Genomic DNA, 18,158 nt, shown 5'->3' with positions numbered 1-18,158 from the left:
GTCTTAGTTATCATTAGCTGCTCTTAGCTACTGCGTAACTTTCTGCTTCTCCTTATTTCTCTACCTGAACAGCCTAGCGCCTGTCCTCTTATATGCCTGCCGCCTGGTGTTATGCTCACGCTGGTCGTCTGACTCTAACACTCGCTAGATCCATCAGCAGTTAGTTCGCAGCTTCGATACAGCTTTAATGAATTTGTCTCTCTGGTTAAATGCTGCTATTTAGCACTGATCCGTATGAAAATAAAGAGCCTGTGACTTTGGAACTCTAGCCTCTAAATCTCTATCTATAGAGCCGGAAGAGCGTTCAGGAACCAATCCCGAAACACCGTCTTGCTCCATGTCCTCAGCGCCCTAAGCAGCGCCAGAATCTTGTAACAGCCAAGTATTGTATTCGAGGCACCGTCAAATCGGAACGACAACGATTGAATAAGTTCCTGTCGAACAAGAGGTTAGCCACCACTCAAAGATAGCATTGCACCGGGAATGAGGGGCACTCACGATCCGATCCTCCTTCTCTACTGCGAAAAGAAGCTGCCATGATGATCCCAGCACAAACACCAACGGCAGCGTGATTCCCAACGGCTCATTGGAGCCGATCAGCTGTCTCAGGCGCAGGATTTGCGCCGAGGCCCAGACGGAGAGCTGCGCCTTGGCCACATCCTCGGAGCCATCGTTCTTCTTAGTCTCAATGCTCACGGTGATGGGCGACATGGCCAATGCGGCGTAATCAGTATGGTTGACCGACTGGGGTATCTGAGGCAACTTCTTCGCTTTCGTGCCTTTCCTCGGTGACGAGAAGACGTCGCTAGCATCAGACGCAGCTGATGATGATGCGGCACTGCTGCCGCTGGCCGTGGCGTCTACGGTTTGCTTGTGGAACTTGATGGCGTTGCGAGCGGCGCGCTCGATTGCTGAATCATTGATGCACATGCAGTAGTCCACTATCCTGGCCTCGAGTTGGACGCCTTCGCTGATGTGCTGCGGTATGCATCCGGGCGTGATGAACGCTTGCGTGGTGTTGAAGACGCTGACGACACATTCGTCTTCGGCATCGTCCATCTGATCCTCCTCCCTGTCCCCCTCGATGGCGATGGTGAGAAGCTGTGAGTGGACACTGTCGTTCCAGTGTGCCTCGGCCAAATTCTGCACGATTGCTCGTTCTGTGTTTTTGACCACGCGCACGAGATCTCGCAGCTCTCCCATGAGATTGAAGTCATCGCGTTGGCAAGACGCATCAAGGTTCCTGTCTTCGAGAGGTATCCCAAATGGTCGCAGTGCCGACATAGAAGAATCCACATGGTCGCGTACAGATGCCGGGACCACAGCAACGCCCATCGCTATCTTATGTACTTCCTCGCACAGCGCCTGGATGTCGCCCGGCACCTGGCCACGTTTCAGAGGGACAATCTTGACTGGCCGCTGGGCCCAGCTCATGCTTGCCATCCCCTTTACGGGGCTCCGCGACCTTCGGCTTCCGGACTCGGACGGCGGAAGCGACGGGGCGCTGGTCATGGTCGTCGCGGTGTGGTGCGGCCGGTGGGAGATTGCGGCTGTGTAGGCTGAGGCGGAGGCTGAAGAGGACATGGAGGGTGTGGGCTGAGGCAGCGACAGCGACCGGGAGGGAAGCTCACAGCCATTTGGTCCCAGGTCATCAGCATCATCGGCCATCTTTTTCGGTCGACGCGCAGCCTTCACTGACTTGACAGGTCTCCTGGGAGTTGGGGATTCCGCGCCCGAGTCCGTCGCGTCCAAACTCCGACTGCTGCCGCTACCATCTGGTGGTGTTGATGGCTTCGCAGGCTGCTGACCGCCGCTTGCCAGCCTGCGACTACGGCGATTCTCCATATGTGTTCTGCTTCGGTCGCAACGTGAATGTTGACGATCGGACTGAATTCGATCGGGCGATGGGGCCTTTGGTTTTCGGGACGTCGTGGGTTTAGGGGATCGCGGTCGGATCGGTTGGTCGGTGACAGCGCAAACGTCCTCGAGCCAGGCAGAGACGATCGTGACTTTAGAACAATCCCACATCGAGCTGGATTTGTAGAGAAAAGATGGAAATGGACGATGCTCAGCGACGGCTCGGTGGCGAATGCGTATTCGTGGTGGGAGATGCAGGCGCAATTGGAATGGTGCTAATGTGGAGGGATGAATTGCATTTTGGGAGTGGGGAGTGGTGCAGTTGGCGGGGCAACAACTGCTGACTCAGTGCTTTCGTGGCTTCATTGGTGACAGTGACATCAGATCACTGCACCTGCTGACATAGTGTGGCACGTGCGCCCCGCTGCTGTCTGGGCGGAGCCGTCGCCAGAGGCATGGAATGAACGTTTCAAGCACTGAACAGCTGTAATGCTTCAATAAATTGTTAGACTCAAATATCTTTCATACCTCACCTGCACTTTTTATGAAATGCTTGGGAAGGCAACGCACTAGGTGTGCATGCCCACGGCTGTTGCCTTGAAGAAGGTTCTGCGTCAAGTGGCTTGATCAATATACTGCGGAGTAGCTACGCCGACCCCCTTCCGTAAGGGCGGCACTGAGGCCGGCATTCGGGCCCCGGGGCCTGGTTCTGTGTCACAGGTTCACTGAACAACACTTTCCGAATTTCACATCCACTATGGGTTGACAACAGTATCTCACTCAGTCACCAGGCCGAATCGTCACAAGATCTGCGACCAGGGACTGTTTGCTCCTGATGAAGTCATACAAATTGTGAGTTGCCCTATCTGAGAACTGTCGCCTATCAATAATTTGCTCCGTGGATGCCAAAAGCATCTGATCATGGAACAAGTAAACCACCGCCTTTGCTAGACAATTCTTGCATATTCCTGATACATTTCCTCTCTGACTCTCGCGAAGGCCATTTTTATCACTATTTGACGGTGAGGCAAAGCTAGCAGTTCGTTGGCGCTGCTTCTCTGTTAATCTCCGAATTGCTTCGTCTTCAGCAGGGCCGACCATCTCTAGGCTCGGTACGGCTGAAGAAGAGTCGTCGGGCTTTTGGTTGAATGCATCTGTGCTCGCATCGCTACCCTTAGTTGACATTTCCAAGGCGTCGCTAAGCACGGCCACGGCTGTCTCTACCCTATTCGACCAGACGTCTTGCTGCTTCTGGGCGCCGGACATGACTTCAATTCTGTAGGCGTCGAGATCCTTCGCCCACGCCGTGAGTCGTCTTGGGTACCTGATACGGGGGGCTTTAGCGGTTGTCGAAGGCTGGCCACGTTCAAAGTTGGGGGTGTGTAACACCGTTGCGACAGAAATGTGCCCAGTCTTCTTCCTGCGCTGAACGCAGTCGAAGCTTGTCCCCAGATTACGTAGGCAGTAGTTTCTGGGATCGCATAACCTGCCATGAGGTCACCACACCTCAATCAACGCCGCTTTTTTGTCTAGGACACTCTGAGTGCTCAAAAGGCCGGAGCGCTCGATTCCGACTGCCCTGATCCTTGGCGTGTGCCAGGAGGCTTTCGAGTTTAGATTGAATCTCCCCCTCGCAAGTTGCGTCAGGGAAGGAGTCAAAGACTTTGAAACCTAGCTCTGGACGTGTTATCACCACGAGGACCCAATGCTGTGCTTTTGATAACAGATTGGTAAGGGTTAGAATAATTGCCTTGGGCTCAGCGTCAAGCCTTCTTCGTACACCATCAGGGACAGCTTCACCCTTGAACAAAATGGGGTCCAGAAGAATAGTCGAGAAGGGGAAGATGTGGTGTGCGGCACGTAGAATTTCGGCAATGACGGTGTCCTCGACGAGTTTTCCATCTCCTAAACACTTGATGTCAACCCATGGGCTGCCATCAAGCAGAATTGGGCAGAGGTTGTGAAACAATGTCTCTTGGAAGGTCTCGACGACGGTACGGCGTTTTCAGTCGCCTTTTTTTGACGACACTGACCCGATAGTTGTTGCTGGCTTTTCGGAAGCTGCTGGCGGGTTGGCATTTGGGCGCTGGGTCAAAGATCGGCGCCTGTTCTGGTGTTGAGGGCTGGCTTAGTGTCAATGGCGGACCAATTGTGTCTGGCTCCCGGGTGTCCGAGAGGTGATTGAAAGAGGTGGCACGGGGACTTCTGATTTGCACATTGGTAGACATGCGTGGGCGCGATGGACTTTGGACAAGAGACTCGAACCGTGCCAGCCTCCGCCAAATATATCCTCGGATAAACCGGACATATTGCACGATCGGTTGATGCTGGGCGGTTCGCGGCGTCCATGTGCGGAGGTCTCCTCATCTTCATCTTTCTTTCCCTTCTATCTTGATCTTCCTGTACAAAGACATAAATTAGCAAACCGGTCCGGGGTTTGAGTGGTGCGGACACAAACGTCTTTTTGACAGCAGCCTTCCGAATTCTCGTGGGACTCGACAATGCCAAGGTCTGAGTGGGAGAGAGCCGGCTTCTGGCTCAACCTGCTGATTGGAACCTTCGCCTGCTATATTAGCTGGTTCTTCCATGGAACCGGGTCCTCGCCAATCGTTGGGCTAGCAGGAGTGCCGCCAGAATCCTCGTTGAGACGTCGCTACACGGCTTTCAATGTTTCTTGGTGAATTTCACTTGGTGCAGGTCTTCGTCCGGCGCCCAGAGTTTTGTAAGATCTCGTCCATTCTCGGCGCAGTGCTTGACAATCTTTCGCACATTCAGAATTGCGCGATACGAGATAGAACCAACTTCAACGTTGTCTAGTAGCCACATGCGCCCGCCACAGAGAGTGTCTGAATCATCATGGTATTTCGACGTATCTCCATGCACCTTTTTCTCCTTTTGATGGTGACGATATTGTGGGCTTTCCGGCGACCAGACTGGTTGAGATCGTCCGTCATGATCTTCCGGGCTTGATTCAAGCGGGACCCGTCACTGATGTAAGTAAGGCGGATATAGTCTGTAATGTCGGGTCGGCATTGTGAAATTGTAGCGTCAAGGTCTCGGCGTAAAGAAGATTTTCGCGGACTGGGGTTGCTGGCCAAGGTCGGCGAGGAAGTCAGAGTACTGGAGAAGGAGGCACAGGTTAGGATTTCAGATCGGACAGTTGGGCCCAAACGTCCTACCGAGTTCGCGCTGCACTCTTACACATAGATTCTGATCCGCATCCCATCGCGTGAACGATTCGGCAAGTTTGTGGTCCAGTAGCCGCACGCGCGCAGCAGGGGAGTTTGTAGCAGAACGTCGTCCGTAGAGATATGAGGGCAAGGCGGCTTCGGATGTCGTGCGCGTTCGTGAACAGGGCCTGAGTCATGTTGTTATAGCGGCAATATATTCAAAAACGCGAGGGAGGAAGAGAATCAGTGTCGCAGGTACATTGTCGTCGGCACTTCGTGGTGTCGCCTGCGGATTGTCGGGGTCCAGGGATGTAGCGTTGCGCCAGGGAAAGGACCCGGGGAGACGAGTGCGGAGATGACGGGGGTGGGCAACTGCCGTGTAGACGACCAACAGCCGCAAGAGAAGGAAGGGAAGGGTTGTTTGTCTTGCTCGAGGTTCTTCCACACAACTGTTGACAAGAGCGACGGTGATTCCGGAGCGACATCTACTACCGAGCTTAAAGACTCTGGACTGTCGTACCGCAGGGTGCAGAGGTTGAATACTTTTGGCCGCGACGTCCGGATATACAGCCTACAGGCATGAAGAAAAGTTTAAAAGATGGAAAACTGGTAGCATGTCAAGACTGCGCCTACATAAATAGTCCATCCCATCGGCTGCCACGAGTCATGTCACAGGCGGTGGGCAACAGCTTGGAGGAAGATGGTTCCTGCGTGGAAAAGTATAAAACAGCCAGGCCAGCAGAAAGTCGCAAAGTCGTTGTCTCCATTTTCCACCCTGCCCTTTGCTCAACAGTGCCGGATTTCAGCCTTCTTGTCATCATGCAGATCAACGCATACCTTGTTAGCCTTGCTTTCTTGGCTATTGCATCAGCCGCAGGGGTGCCGTCAAAAGTTGAGCGAACAGCGCCTCATCCTGTGATAGCTGCACGCGACTACTGCTGTTCACCATCTCCTCAAAATCCAAATGTTTGCGTAAGTCATGTTTTAAAAAGCAGGTCGTTCGGGGACTAATATGCCGCAGGACTGCAGAACTAGGAAGATCGAAGTTGGTTGACTCACATTTGCTTAATGCTTGATAGTAATGCTAACTCTGATGGAGGATTGTGGGATGTACTGCCTCTAAGTATTTAAATACCATCGCCCGAAGCCAAACATCGCAGAAACACTGAGAGTTTAGTTTCCATTCAGCTTCCTTTCTTCTTATAGACTGCTTCGCCGTTTTCGCTTTAGAGTCAAGTTCCCATCACAACGTAGGGTTTCTTTCGTTTGCGATCCATAAACCTAGCGTTTCACCATCCATAAATTGTCTTATCCTGCTTTCTTGCCACCCGCGTGTTTCTTCAGCAAGTGCGGTTGTCAACTTGTGCCAGAACTGTCATTTTACCGTTGAATGGAAACAGAGCCCCCCAATGACACGAGCAATATGATGAATCCCTTCCATGAGTAGAGATTGCGATGAAGACCTCCACGATCGCATTTTGTCATGCCACTTCTGCGCTGAGAGTAAGTGACGCCACCTAGAATCTGCCACTGTTATCGCCGTTGTCCTCTTAATTAGATGCATGCAGCATTTAGGAATCAGCATGGTGGTATTGCCTATTTGATATACGCCCTAGAAGAGCGATTCTCGCTTTCCATTTGGGAAAGCCATCAGACCCCTACAACCTATAGTATATGTTTACCAGTTGTGTCTAGATGGCGTGGGAAAGCATTCCTACTGCCTAAACCTAGTTGCAGAACGAGCAGGCCTTGGACGGTATGGCTTTCAGTACTAGCATCCACTCGTTCCTACGCTGTTGATAGGGTTTGTTGAAGCCCACTGCACTGGAAGATGATAGTAAATATTACTGAGAAAGTACCTAAATGCTAGCCTCTAGATAGTGGGGGGAAAAGGGGAAGCATATTTGCGGTCCATTTCGCAAAACTTTTCCGGCTGATAATATGCGGGTGCTGAAAGTGCAGCCGAAAAAGATCGAAGACGCAGGTAGTCTAGCGTAAGTGTTAGTGGACGGTGAATCATCCGCATCCTCAAAGGCAATCAATAATGCTTCCCTAAGGTAGGTGATTGCTGAGAGATGGCTTGAATATCGGCTGCAAAGATGCTGAAACTAACACTTTCTATTGCGGCCATTAGAAAAAGACAGGGTGATGTCCACAAACACGACTTCACAGTTAGGTTCTGCGGAGGCTGAAGATAGATCTAGATAGGCAAAATTTCTGTTGTTAACGACCAACATTTGTTACAGTCAACTAGGCTTCAAGATGAGGCCATGAAAGGCTGAAAGCAGGGTAAGATGAAACGGTCTGATCATACACACATTGCAGTATTTACTGACGGCAAACGCATATCCTCACTGCAACCTCAAACTTATCATTCGTGGTTTCACCATCTATAACCATCAATATCAATTATGATGTACATTGATATTTGCGATTTACATTACTATTCTGACACCGCGCCTATAGCCTCAGCTCGAACTCGGGTACCCAGCTAGTCCTTGAGTTGCTCACAGGATGCGAAAGATATGCGTGCACCAAGTCAGGCTGTCCAAAATGTGCCCCCTCATGGGCAGCCGCAGCATTGCTATATTCTGGACCATTGTCCCTTTGTGATGCCTCCCCTCAAAGAAAGTGTTACCACGCGTAGAGCGAACTTTGGCCTGTATTGTTTTATTCTTCCACCTTACAGCTGCAAGAAGTGTTATTTACACATCATAGTACCAGCTGGCGACGATGCGGCTCCCCAGCAACATTCAGGCCACGTCACCCTTGCGAGATATAGGTAGACGGATCAACAAATTTTAGAAGGTCCGATAATCCAGTATCAAATAGAGCAAATCAATCCTCTCGTGCCAATCGCTCTTCTCAAATTGTCAAACCAAACATCAGGCTAAGTAAATTGATAAAGCACAGGAAGTCTCTAGCAGCCAGAAGCAATGAGCAGAAAGAACATCTAGATGCCTAGAAAAGTCATAATAGTTGTTTGCAGGATCGGCATGTCTCGTCAGGGCCGTGGAAAACCAAGGCGCTGAGCGCAAGATTCAAAGGAATATGATAGTGTCAGCATAGTATGATACTTACAGTGCCTACTCGCCTAACAATACGTGCCGTCATACGGGGAAAATATGTGCCAAAAACGTCTGCCGCGCGGAAGTTGCGAAACGTCGTTACTACCGCCAAGCAGGCACTCAGCATAGTGTGATTGCCACTTAATTCAAGCGAAACAAGAGCAGCAAGAGTGAAACGCCAGTCTTATCGTAGTGAACAGGTCAGGATGGTTATGCGTGATTCCAGTGGCCTAGCGCGCACGACGTCCAAATAGAGCAGGAACATGCCCTAGACTTTAAATAGCGCAGAACAGCCAACAAATCATAGCGTGTCGGTTGTCCTAAACGAGGCAGTCTGGTGTTAAACAGACGACTCGCGCAACATGTGACGGTAGACTTTGCCCCTGCAGGCCACCAAAAGGCATTGCTCTGCCCGGTCCCAATCCCACGTGCGTTCCGGCCACCGGACAAGCCCCTTGGCGGCCACAGAAAGGGTCTCCCGCCAAACTTCCGCTGTCATCATCTAGATACTTCCACCCACTGCCCCCATCACATCCTCTCCATTCCACATTTCTTAATCCCCAACAGTAATTTCCCTTTTGCTACCTTCTTCCATTCTTCATGCTCGTCATTATGAATTGCCCGCCGCCGTTCAATACCCATCCCAACACCCTCCGTCCGAAGGTCTTTCAAACGAACGCTTTGAATGCAACTGCGCCACATCCTTCTTCATCCTCGATAACCTCTCCACGAACCTCTTATTCTTCAATTTCGGCTGTATGATTATACATTATCGTTAGTCCAGATAACTAGTTGTGTGAGTCTTAGGTGCCCTAAACCATCGGAAAAGGGAGTGAAAACTTGCGCCATTGCCTAGAACATCTGATCTGGATGCACGGAATGACAGCTGTTCCGCAAGCTTTGAATGGCAGCGGGCAAGCAAAGGACGCCTGAGTCCAGGATCTGAGTCCTCAGACGTAGTTAAAATCGACGCGTCTGAACGCAACCCGCCAATCAAGCGGCGTCTGTACAGAGCTGTTTACAGAAAGCCCCCACTGACAAAAGCCTTCCACCAACAAAGGACTTCCACAGACGAGGGAATTCCTTTTCCCCAGGGACCCCACCCGCTTTGGTTGACAGGTTCATTCAGGTCTGAAACTCAACGTCTGACGACCTCCGGCCGACCGTGCTGCTGCTGATTTGAACCTGATGCGGGCGGGCTAGTGGATGGCCGACGGGCCTGAGAGGATGCCGGGAAGGTTGGGTCATGCTTGAGCTTACTCGTGACTGTTAGCAAGAGCAATATCAATATCAGAACGGCAACTACGTCACTATTGACCGTCCGAGTCTCGTTCGGTCTCGTTCGGTCTCTTAACGGCCTACTACCATCCTCACCAATGAGTTGGGAGGTACCATGATACATACCGATTGCTCAGCCAAAAATCGGGATGTACCTCGAGATTCCTCGCCAATGGGGAAGTACTATCACACAATCCGGCCCCTGTCCAGAAAGGTTCTCATCACCTCTGAGGCCGCCCAGCACCCAAACTGTGAATTAGTGCTGCAGTCATACGGCATGCAAGATGCTCAATGGGAACAAGGTGCGCAATCGCAATGACCGGGAAAGTCTGTTTGTAATGCCGGAAAACCTCGAACGGCATTTTGCGCCGGGACTCACGGCTTCATCATGGCGGCAGCCCAAGCAGACGCAGTTATCTGCGCAGCCATCTAGAGGCATGCCGCATGCGAGGCTGAGATGCGGCGTGACGCGACGCGACGCGACACGAATGGGACATTGGAAAACCCCAGTCAGGGTATTTTGAAGCGTGCACCACGATTCAAATAAGCATAACTGCGAACTAATCGCACGCAGTGTTTCCATCAAGCATATAATGATTTCGCGCGAATGGACTTTTCCGTCGTGATTGAGATGTACCCCGTCCACGTCTCCATGTTGGGTGCTCTTGAGAGCTCAGCCGGGGACACGAAACTTTGAATGCCAGCTCGCGCGTAAAAGGTACCTAGGTACATACCGATTCCACACCCAAAAATCGGGGGGTTTGATTACATCGTCTGGTGGCCATGTCTGGTAGAGCCGCAATTCGGGTTACCACCCTCCGACCCCCGAACGGCGTCAGACAGGAGATGCCCGCCAGGCACCCTTTTGAGTGAGTCACGTGAGATGTGTCTCAATTGGGAGCTTTTGGAAAGACTGGACTGTCTTCCTCATACCTGCCGCAGACCCCGATCTGGCGATGGATGGTTCTTGCTTAATTCACCGGGAGCTTCTCAACGGTGACGACGCATCTGCTCCTCCCGCCGCGCTTTTCCAAGCTTGGCACCAACTTGAATGATCATCAGCTCTGTTCCTCAACTTTGAAATACGAATATAGAACTCGTGAACAAACCGGCGAACTTGTTCACGTTCTCCAGCACTTGTTCGCACTTTACAGTACCCGTGCCCATCTAGCAGACTTCTGTACGCAGACTTGTGCATGTTTTGCAGGCTTGTGCATATTTGCGCAACCTAAATCGGGCGACCATCGATGAAGATTGCGGTACTTAACAACCTTGATAAGCACACCAACAAGGTCCCTTCAGTGTGAACACCCAAACTCAAATGTCTTGCATCTGGAAGCATCTGGTGGGTCTCGTCCCAGACTTTTGACTTCCAGACCTGATCTTCTGACTAGATGAGTGAGGAAGGATGGACGGACGGCCCTCTAATCCAGCAGCAACCCATCAGGTCCAGCAAACTCAATCAGACCGACGACCACGATGCGACGCATGGCTCTACTCATCCCTCGACATCTCTTCGGCGACGATCAAAGCAAAAGTACCGTCGCCTCAGCGATGCGTCAAACCCTCAAACGGACGGTCTCGCGCACCCATCGACGCAACACGAAATGAACCTCCCGCATCTCCTCCGTCAAAACAGACTCTTAATGTCGTCTCCTCCCGGCTACGCTTCAATCTTACCTTGAAGAGCAACATCCTCGCAAGACAGACTTTCCGCACCATCGCGTCCGCCCCCGTCAGAATACTTACGCTGCCGTTCGTTTGCCCCACAACTCAAGGCTGCTCATCCCGTACCAATCAAATCACGATGACGCCTGGATGAATAGCTGATTGCGTACCACCCAGCCTTGACCTCGAACCCGATCGAATACACTGTCGCCCGCGAGGCTTTGCTGTCTTGCCGCCGACAACCACTCGAGCCAGGAAGTCAAATGTTACCACAGAGCATTACACCTGCCAAAGGCCTGGTTCTAAAGTCCTGGCGTGGTGATGTCCTGGTCAGGGCGTTACACTGCCTAACTGCCGGTATAACCTGTCCAGGAAAGACGTTTCGCTTTTGAGACTCTAGACACTTCGCACCGTCTTCCCATCTTCAACATCGCTGCTCCAACATAGGATACCTAGAAATACTCGAGAACGTCGACTATCTTTCCAATTGCCTATAGGACGTCGACCAAATCGAAAATTCCCTCGACCACATTCCCCGTTCCGTTTTCTCCCTTCATCTCTTTTGCTTCCTGAGATCCCCGCGCTTTGTTCGTCGGCAAGTCTCAAGTGTACCCCCGGCTCCATTTGCTCTGTCCCTTGAGGAATGCGGGAGCTCTGCCAGCAGTCCAGCCCTTGTGCTGCTTTCCTACCACAAGACCTCTTCCCGTCAGTCGGAAAGATCAGATCCTCGAACTACCACTGCTATTTTATCAACTGTGTTTACTCTCGGCCGCCTGGCTAGCCCCCTTCTATTGTTAGCCTTGCACCTCTGCTCATGCATGTCTCTACAACGTCCGTTCAAGAAACGTGTCGCGTTGCTAGTTGCTAGTAGTCCCATCAAAACCCCCTCTGGTCGCGCGATATATCGGCACTTTGCCACAAACGACGCTGCCCAGACACAATCCCAGCGGTAGCCGGATTGTACCTTTCCTGTCTCCTAGGCCGGGGCTTGATACATCTCCTCTCTTGCCATCTTGACCTCAAATATAGTGTCGATATCCGCTCCTCCGTTATTGGCCGTTTCAGATAGAAATAACCCTAAGTTAAGCCTGGAAATAATCAAACCTATCGGCTCTTTCCTTCGTCTCGCAAATCGCACTTTCGTTTTGGTCGTTGCCCGGTCTTTTCTCGTCGGCCGCTGTCCTCGACGACAGCTCGTCCTAGTCTATGGGCCATCAACGGCCCTGCCAGAGATCCCAGGGTGCCTTGGGCCTACCGGAGTCCATGGTTATCCCACGTGCTCATGAGTGAGCTTATCATTCTGTGCTATTTTGCATCGCGGTGACTTAGCCATAGAACCATTCTTGTTCAAAGAAAATTATAAAGAATCCATTAATGTCAATGTTTCCCGAACGCGGGCAATTTCTCGGGCCATCAATCTCACCGCCAAGGTCAAAGGCCAGGTTAGGCTAACATCGTCGCCTGCATTGCGTCTGACGGTTGGATGCGGTGGGCATCGGCACACTGTCATCAGACCGTCCTCATAGTCGAGGAGAATATTCACGCAAGGGAATTTCCATTCCATGATAATTCCACCACCTGCAACAGCTATTTGGGAAGTAATTCGGGTTGCCCGCAAGAGAGATAAGCACCAGAAGCTTGAAGCACAATTCCCGATCCTCAAAAGTTTTGCCAGCTCCATGCACGCCGTTTTCGGAAACCTCAGCGCCTGGATACCTCCTTGAAACAGGGTTGTCTGCGGGCTGATCTTATCCCGGTGCGTCTTTCTTCATCCCGCACCCCCCTCAATCTTCCATACGAAAGCCGTTGGCATGAAAATCGACACATAATTAATAATCTACAGAGCAGTGTGCAAGCAATCAGGGGCAGCTTCCTCGAGTACATCCAAAGTTTTCGATGTTTGATGAAGAAAGCCAGAGCGGTGCGTGCCACCACTGCTAGGGTACTGAACTAAGTGATCTACCAATGCGCCAAGAACAAAGACAAGGTTTTATCCTACTCCGTGTCAAATTATTCAAATTCTTGTCATGTTTGTGTGGTTCTACGGAATATTTGAGTAGCCCGTCCAGGTTTGACACGGCGTATTGGAATTCGCGACTTTGTTGTGAGACGTTGAATGAGCAACCTCAGTAACGTTAGGCGTCCCCTCTTCAAGAAGCAAACAGAATCCGGACACAACGCCCGGATGACGATCCACAATCCATATTGGCGTAAGGGATCAGCCATACCACGTTGTGGCCTGACGCGCCCGGCGGTCGTGTACGGAGTAGTTAATGAACTTTAAGCATCCTCGATAATTAAGCTACCGCGTGCGATTACAATGCATTATGACGTCGAGGATTCCAAATTGTGTCATGCAGGCCCGGAAATTAACTATTTGGTTCAGCCTCCGACATTTGTTCTCTTGGTACAGCATGCTTCCATCGACTAACTTCCGACTCAGCCTAGGCTGCTGGGACTTCACCCTTTGCTTGCCTGCAAGCATTTTCCCACATTAATCAGGTTCCAGAGCAGTGCGATTACATCGTACCTTCCAATACCCATGCGTTCATCTCCCTACTTGCTTTCAGCTCGTCACAGAATACACAGCCAACTTTCTAAAGGAGTGCACCAAACGAGGCGCAGTACTGCTGCACCTATCCCGAAGTTTCAGGAGTCTAGCTTGAAAGCCAGACTCGGTTGCGAATGTGATACGCTTCAGTAAAAGCTCAGCGAACGTTTCCTAGACAATGCGCAAGGGCGGAGACCGGACAGCGAAAGCTAGAAGGAAACCGCTCGAATGCCCCTTCACGATTTCCAATAACACGAAGGCCCAGGGCAGACGCTTCCAACATCTCCTTCCAAACAACGGGTTCTACCGTGTCACACGCCAGTATGAAAACCCACAGTCAAGGTGCCCACTACGCAAGTGTACCAAAAGAAGGAACGCTATAAGTCCGTCTATTTGGACAAGCTCTCGATGGAGAAGAAGGGTAACAGATTCCAAGCCATAGAGGGAGGATATTTTGCAATATGGTTCATCGGGGATGGCAGGTCAATGTTGGGAGGGATACTTATCGAGAGTAATCAGCGGTGTCGATGCGTGGGTGTTGGGAGCTCAAGTGACCTGTATTGTGAATCAGGGATACTGGAATGATTGAGATGAAAGTGTTGGAAGTGGGCGATAAAGTTACAGCCGAAGAGGCGATCGCTCGACTGTTGTCGGCAATTGGCCTGGAAGCCTGGGAGGATTGCCTCGGAGAACGCTGGTTCATACAGCACTAGAGAAGTGAGATGGTAGTCGTGGCGGCATATTACTATTATCACGCCACGGCTGTTTTCTCCTGGAGCCAGCAATTTATCATCAAGGCGCGTCTGATGGCCAGTTATACCCAAAGGTGTGTTGTGTCGCTCCAGAAATAGACAATAAATCAGAAGGCAGCAAGAGGCTTTGCGAGAGAATACCCGCCAAACTCCTCACTCAGATGTCTTGCTGCAGGTTCTTAGCGTGTAGGCGCTCTACTCCATTTGTCTGATCATCATATTGAATCTGCTTTGGTGTCCGACGGCGTTCTGGAGAGTTCTATCAGGCATCCCAACTCACTGCGATGAGGGATTTTGTGATAAGGGCTGACGGAGACAGCACCAGGATGGCGCATCTCGCAATCCAGCTCTTTCCCCCTCCTTAAGTTGGTCTGTGTCCCGTGAGTGGGCTTCCTGTCCGCACGGTCGGGGACAGGGGCGTTATTCAGAGAGATTTCTTCACACTCTGAGTCACGCATGACGGTAATCTTGCAGCGCTACGATCGGGCTTAATGCGAACAAGTCTCCATTCAAGGATCTGTTTAACTTGTTACATGGTTCGTAGTGTTATATTCTAAAGAAATATCCAACTACGTTTGTTGGTCGGCGTTTGGGCTTTCCAATTTGTATATTCGTTTGCCCTCTTGAGACTTAGCTTCGTGGATGTTGGCAATCGATAGATGCAGCGTTGGTTTTCAACATGTCTTATTTCAGACGGCGAGCTGATCACTAGTGTTGTCCACAAACGAGCGGTTGCGATTGAATAATGCAAGTTGCAGCGATTTGAAGCTTCTGGGCTAGAAAGATGGATTGGGTTTCAATGGGGAACTAGTTCAAGGAAAGATTTGTCCGCCACACAATACCCGCTAAACCTGCTGGACTTTATTGAAGAACAACAAGAGACTGAGGAAACAAGGTATTTCTTCTCAGATTCGTCCTAGCCAACCGATCCAGTGGGCCCAAGATGACAACAACACACATTTTCGATAATTTGATCATGGATCGAGGAGAGGCGTCGATGCTTTCGTTTCTAACTTAAACTCTTCAGTCAATGGCGACATTCTGCTGGGGCCGATGGTTCGGACGAAATCAGTTCCCAAGCGTGCTCGTCAAAGAGCTGAAAATGATGGTTAGTGGGACGATAATATCAGTATAGTTTGCGGACATATGGGGACGCATACCATTAGAACACTCCCAAGGATCTCAGTGTCGCCCTGCCTTTAGTGTACGGGACTCTGTGAACATCACCTTCATTAAGTATATGCCAATAAGCACCTGTATTATGTTTCGGAAGAGGTTTGTCTCTCAGTGAGTGATATATATCCGAACGTCCCTGTTGCCATACGCAGAGAGCTACTGGGACTGGGATTTTGGGCCTTGACTTACATTAACATTCAGGCTACATGCAGCGTAACACTCTCAACAACATGTTTGACCTGCAGAGAGAGAGTACTTTTTAAAAGGCAAGTTTGTCAAAAGCTTCTTCTATGTGGATTAAAGCAGCGCAAATATCACCTTCGGCTCCATTCACAGGGGAAACTAACGCAAACCGTTAGGCTAAGAGCAAAGAGTCGCTAACATCGTGATTGTTACTGATGGCCTGGTTTTATCTTGTTTCCCGTCTGCGCGCGAGTCTCCTTCCTTATAGAGACGATTTTGAAGCTATTGGGTGGTATGGGAAGCATTTTGTGTGTTTTCGTTTTGTTTTGTGATTGCCGTTGAGAAGGGACTTTTCACGACACTTTTGGCAAAACGGGCAAGCTCATCACTGGCCAGGAATGATCATTCTTCCTAGAAGGGAGAGTGGCTGAGAACAGCATAATTTCTTAGAGTATCTTTGCATGCCGTGAGAGACGCAATGTAGTGCAAGCTAGTTTTGATCTTCTGGGGAAGCCATAATGCGGCCGCTTGGCGACTAAAACCACCATGCAGAACATCTTGCTTTGTTTGAAGTAGGCTGAGATTATACTGAGCGTAAGCAGTGAACAGAAATCGACTGGCTCCGGTCTTGCAGATGATCGAGACGGGAAAGCCCTTTGTAGCTTCCAGAGTACACCGGTGAGCCGGTGTGAAAGTCATGAAGCACCACTTGCTGATCCGCGCGGAAAGCTGTGAAGTTGACCAACAATACTGCCGATGAGTTGACGTAGACAGGCGAGGGCTATGTCAATCAGTAGCCACCCAAGTCTGCGCCGAGCCCTCTTGCAAGCGTTGACGAGATTGCAAAATTGTTTGATGAGAACAATCGTTTCTCTTCATTTAATGACCTTTTGGTCATACTTTCGGACAGCCGGCTATCGCCAGCAGGGATGGTCGTTTAAAAAGAACAACAGCTGTCTTCAGGTACGACTTCCTTCGGTTTGAAGCCATTTAGGAAACACGCCCACAGTGAGAGTAGAAATGCTCTGGCGTGTCGTGGGCTGTTCAAGTTACAGTCCTCCGTTGGGTATGATCATCTCCGCAATGCCTTCTTCCCCGACATCAACTTAATCGTAATCTGAGGCTTGAAAGACTCACAGCTTCAAACAGAATAAAATTACGACTCCTCTTTCTTCCTTTACTACAGTGCATTAAAGTGAACAGAAAGTGTTTAGGAGAATAATTATTCGCAGGTATTCGCTTCGTTGGTTGATGAGAAGAAGCCCACGTTTACGCCAACTGAAATTCACACCATCGCTCGGGGGTATCCCTCCAACTCTAAGATAACCCGGTTTCATTCTGCGGCTACTTAAGGCACTCTAACATATCTTAGATTGGAGAGAAAAGAGTGATGATGAGGCTTTGATGAATCTTGCGCTGGTGTTCAAGAGCATAGCCAATTCTAGTGCGTTCCCATTCACAAATTCGGCACGATTGAAGGAAGAAAGGTTGCAATAGAGATAGACATTAATTCAGAAGCTGGCTTATATAAAATATTAGAGGCATCAAGAAAGATCACATCTCTATGCATCAAAGATAGATGGCACCAGCAAAAATAACAAGCAAGGTCATGTGGCGGCGGGACTAGGCCGTGCCCGACAGGCAGTGAGCGTGACACCAGATTTGAGGGGCAATGTCCAGGGATAAACGCTTCTTAGTAAGTTGAGTGGTTTTCTCAGTGCTAGCGAGGATTACATCTACCCCATGATCAGGACTGCGCGTAAGCCCGGCTTCCCAGGCATGATTCTAGTTGACTCTTCAAGGCTTCAGCTGCACATCCCATCCCTCATCAGGTGGAACTTTAGGATCTATGAGTTCTAAGTTCTAAATCTATCGTCTTCCTTTTAAATTAAATTTTAGACGTTGGAAAGAGGTGCCTCTTATTGGTCCTGTGTAACCTTCAGTCGAGTCGCCGAGTTTGTCCATCTTGCAATGGACGATGTGAACGTAATGCATCTTATGCCGAAATTTTAATTGCTTTAGAATGGGTCTCCCATGCGATACTGCAATATGAACCGCATGCCTGTACGTGGTAAGCCCTTGGACACCCAAAGCAAGGCCAGGTTAGGCTCCAACCGTTGGTGTTATGATGTACAGCTAGATATCGGAAGGCCGCAGCACATCTGGGAAAGAAAATAAAAAGACGTCACGACGCGAGAAAAACTCGAAATGGGCGTTCCGTGGTCTTTAAACACCCTGAAGGTAGCTAGGCAGCTTTGCGTCTTCCTGCCGCTTGAATCACTTGTTCATTGGATGTCACATGAAATGAGGCATGTCGTTGCTGAGTGAGGGCCGCTCGGGGGGCAGCGGGGACGGACAGGCCCGGAGCGGGGCTGACGCCGGGGGAGACGGTGACGTTCCCGTAGGCGTGATCATAGCGATAATTCAGGCCGCATGTATGTATGCAACAGCCCGA

General features: G+C 50.5%; 1 protein-coding gene across 1 annotated transcript; it reads right to left on the bottom strand.

Annotated features, from left to right (window-relative positions):
• Positions 1 to 284: 284 nt before the first annotated feature.
• On the bottom strand, positions 285 to 1,512 carry GCG54_00015241 (uncharacterized protein; the record flags this gene model as incomplete). The annotated part of the gene is made up of 2 exons (XM_045415054.1): positions 285 to 434; positions 499 to 1,512. The coding sequence occupies 2 exons, from the start codon at positions 1,510 to 1,512 to the stop codon at positions 285 to 287; spliced, it is 1,164 nt and encodes a 387-aa protein (XP_045257468.1).
• Between the last annotated feature and the right edge of the window lie 16,646 nt (positions 1,513 to 18,158).

This window comes from Colletotrichum gloeosporioides (genome assembly GCF_011800055.1).
Source record: "Colletotrichum gloeosporioides strain Lc1 chromosome Unknown consensus_98, whole genome shotgun sequence".
In the NCBI taxonomy this organism is placed as follows: domain Eukaryota; kingdom Fungi; phylum Ascomycota; class Sordariomycetes; order Glomerellales; family Glomerellaceae; genus Colletotrichum; species Colletotrichum gloeosporioides.
This window is presented reverse-complemented; position numbering and strand designations above follow the sequence as displayed.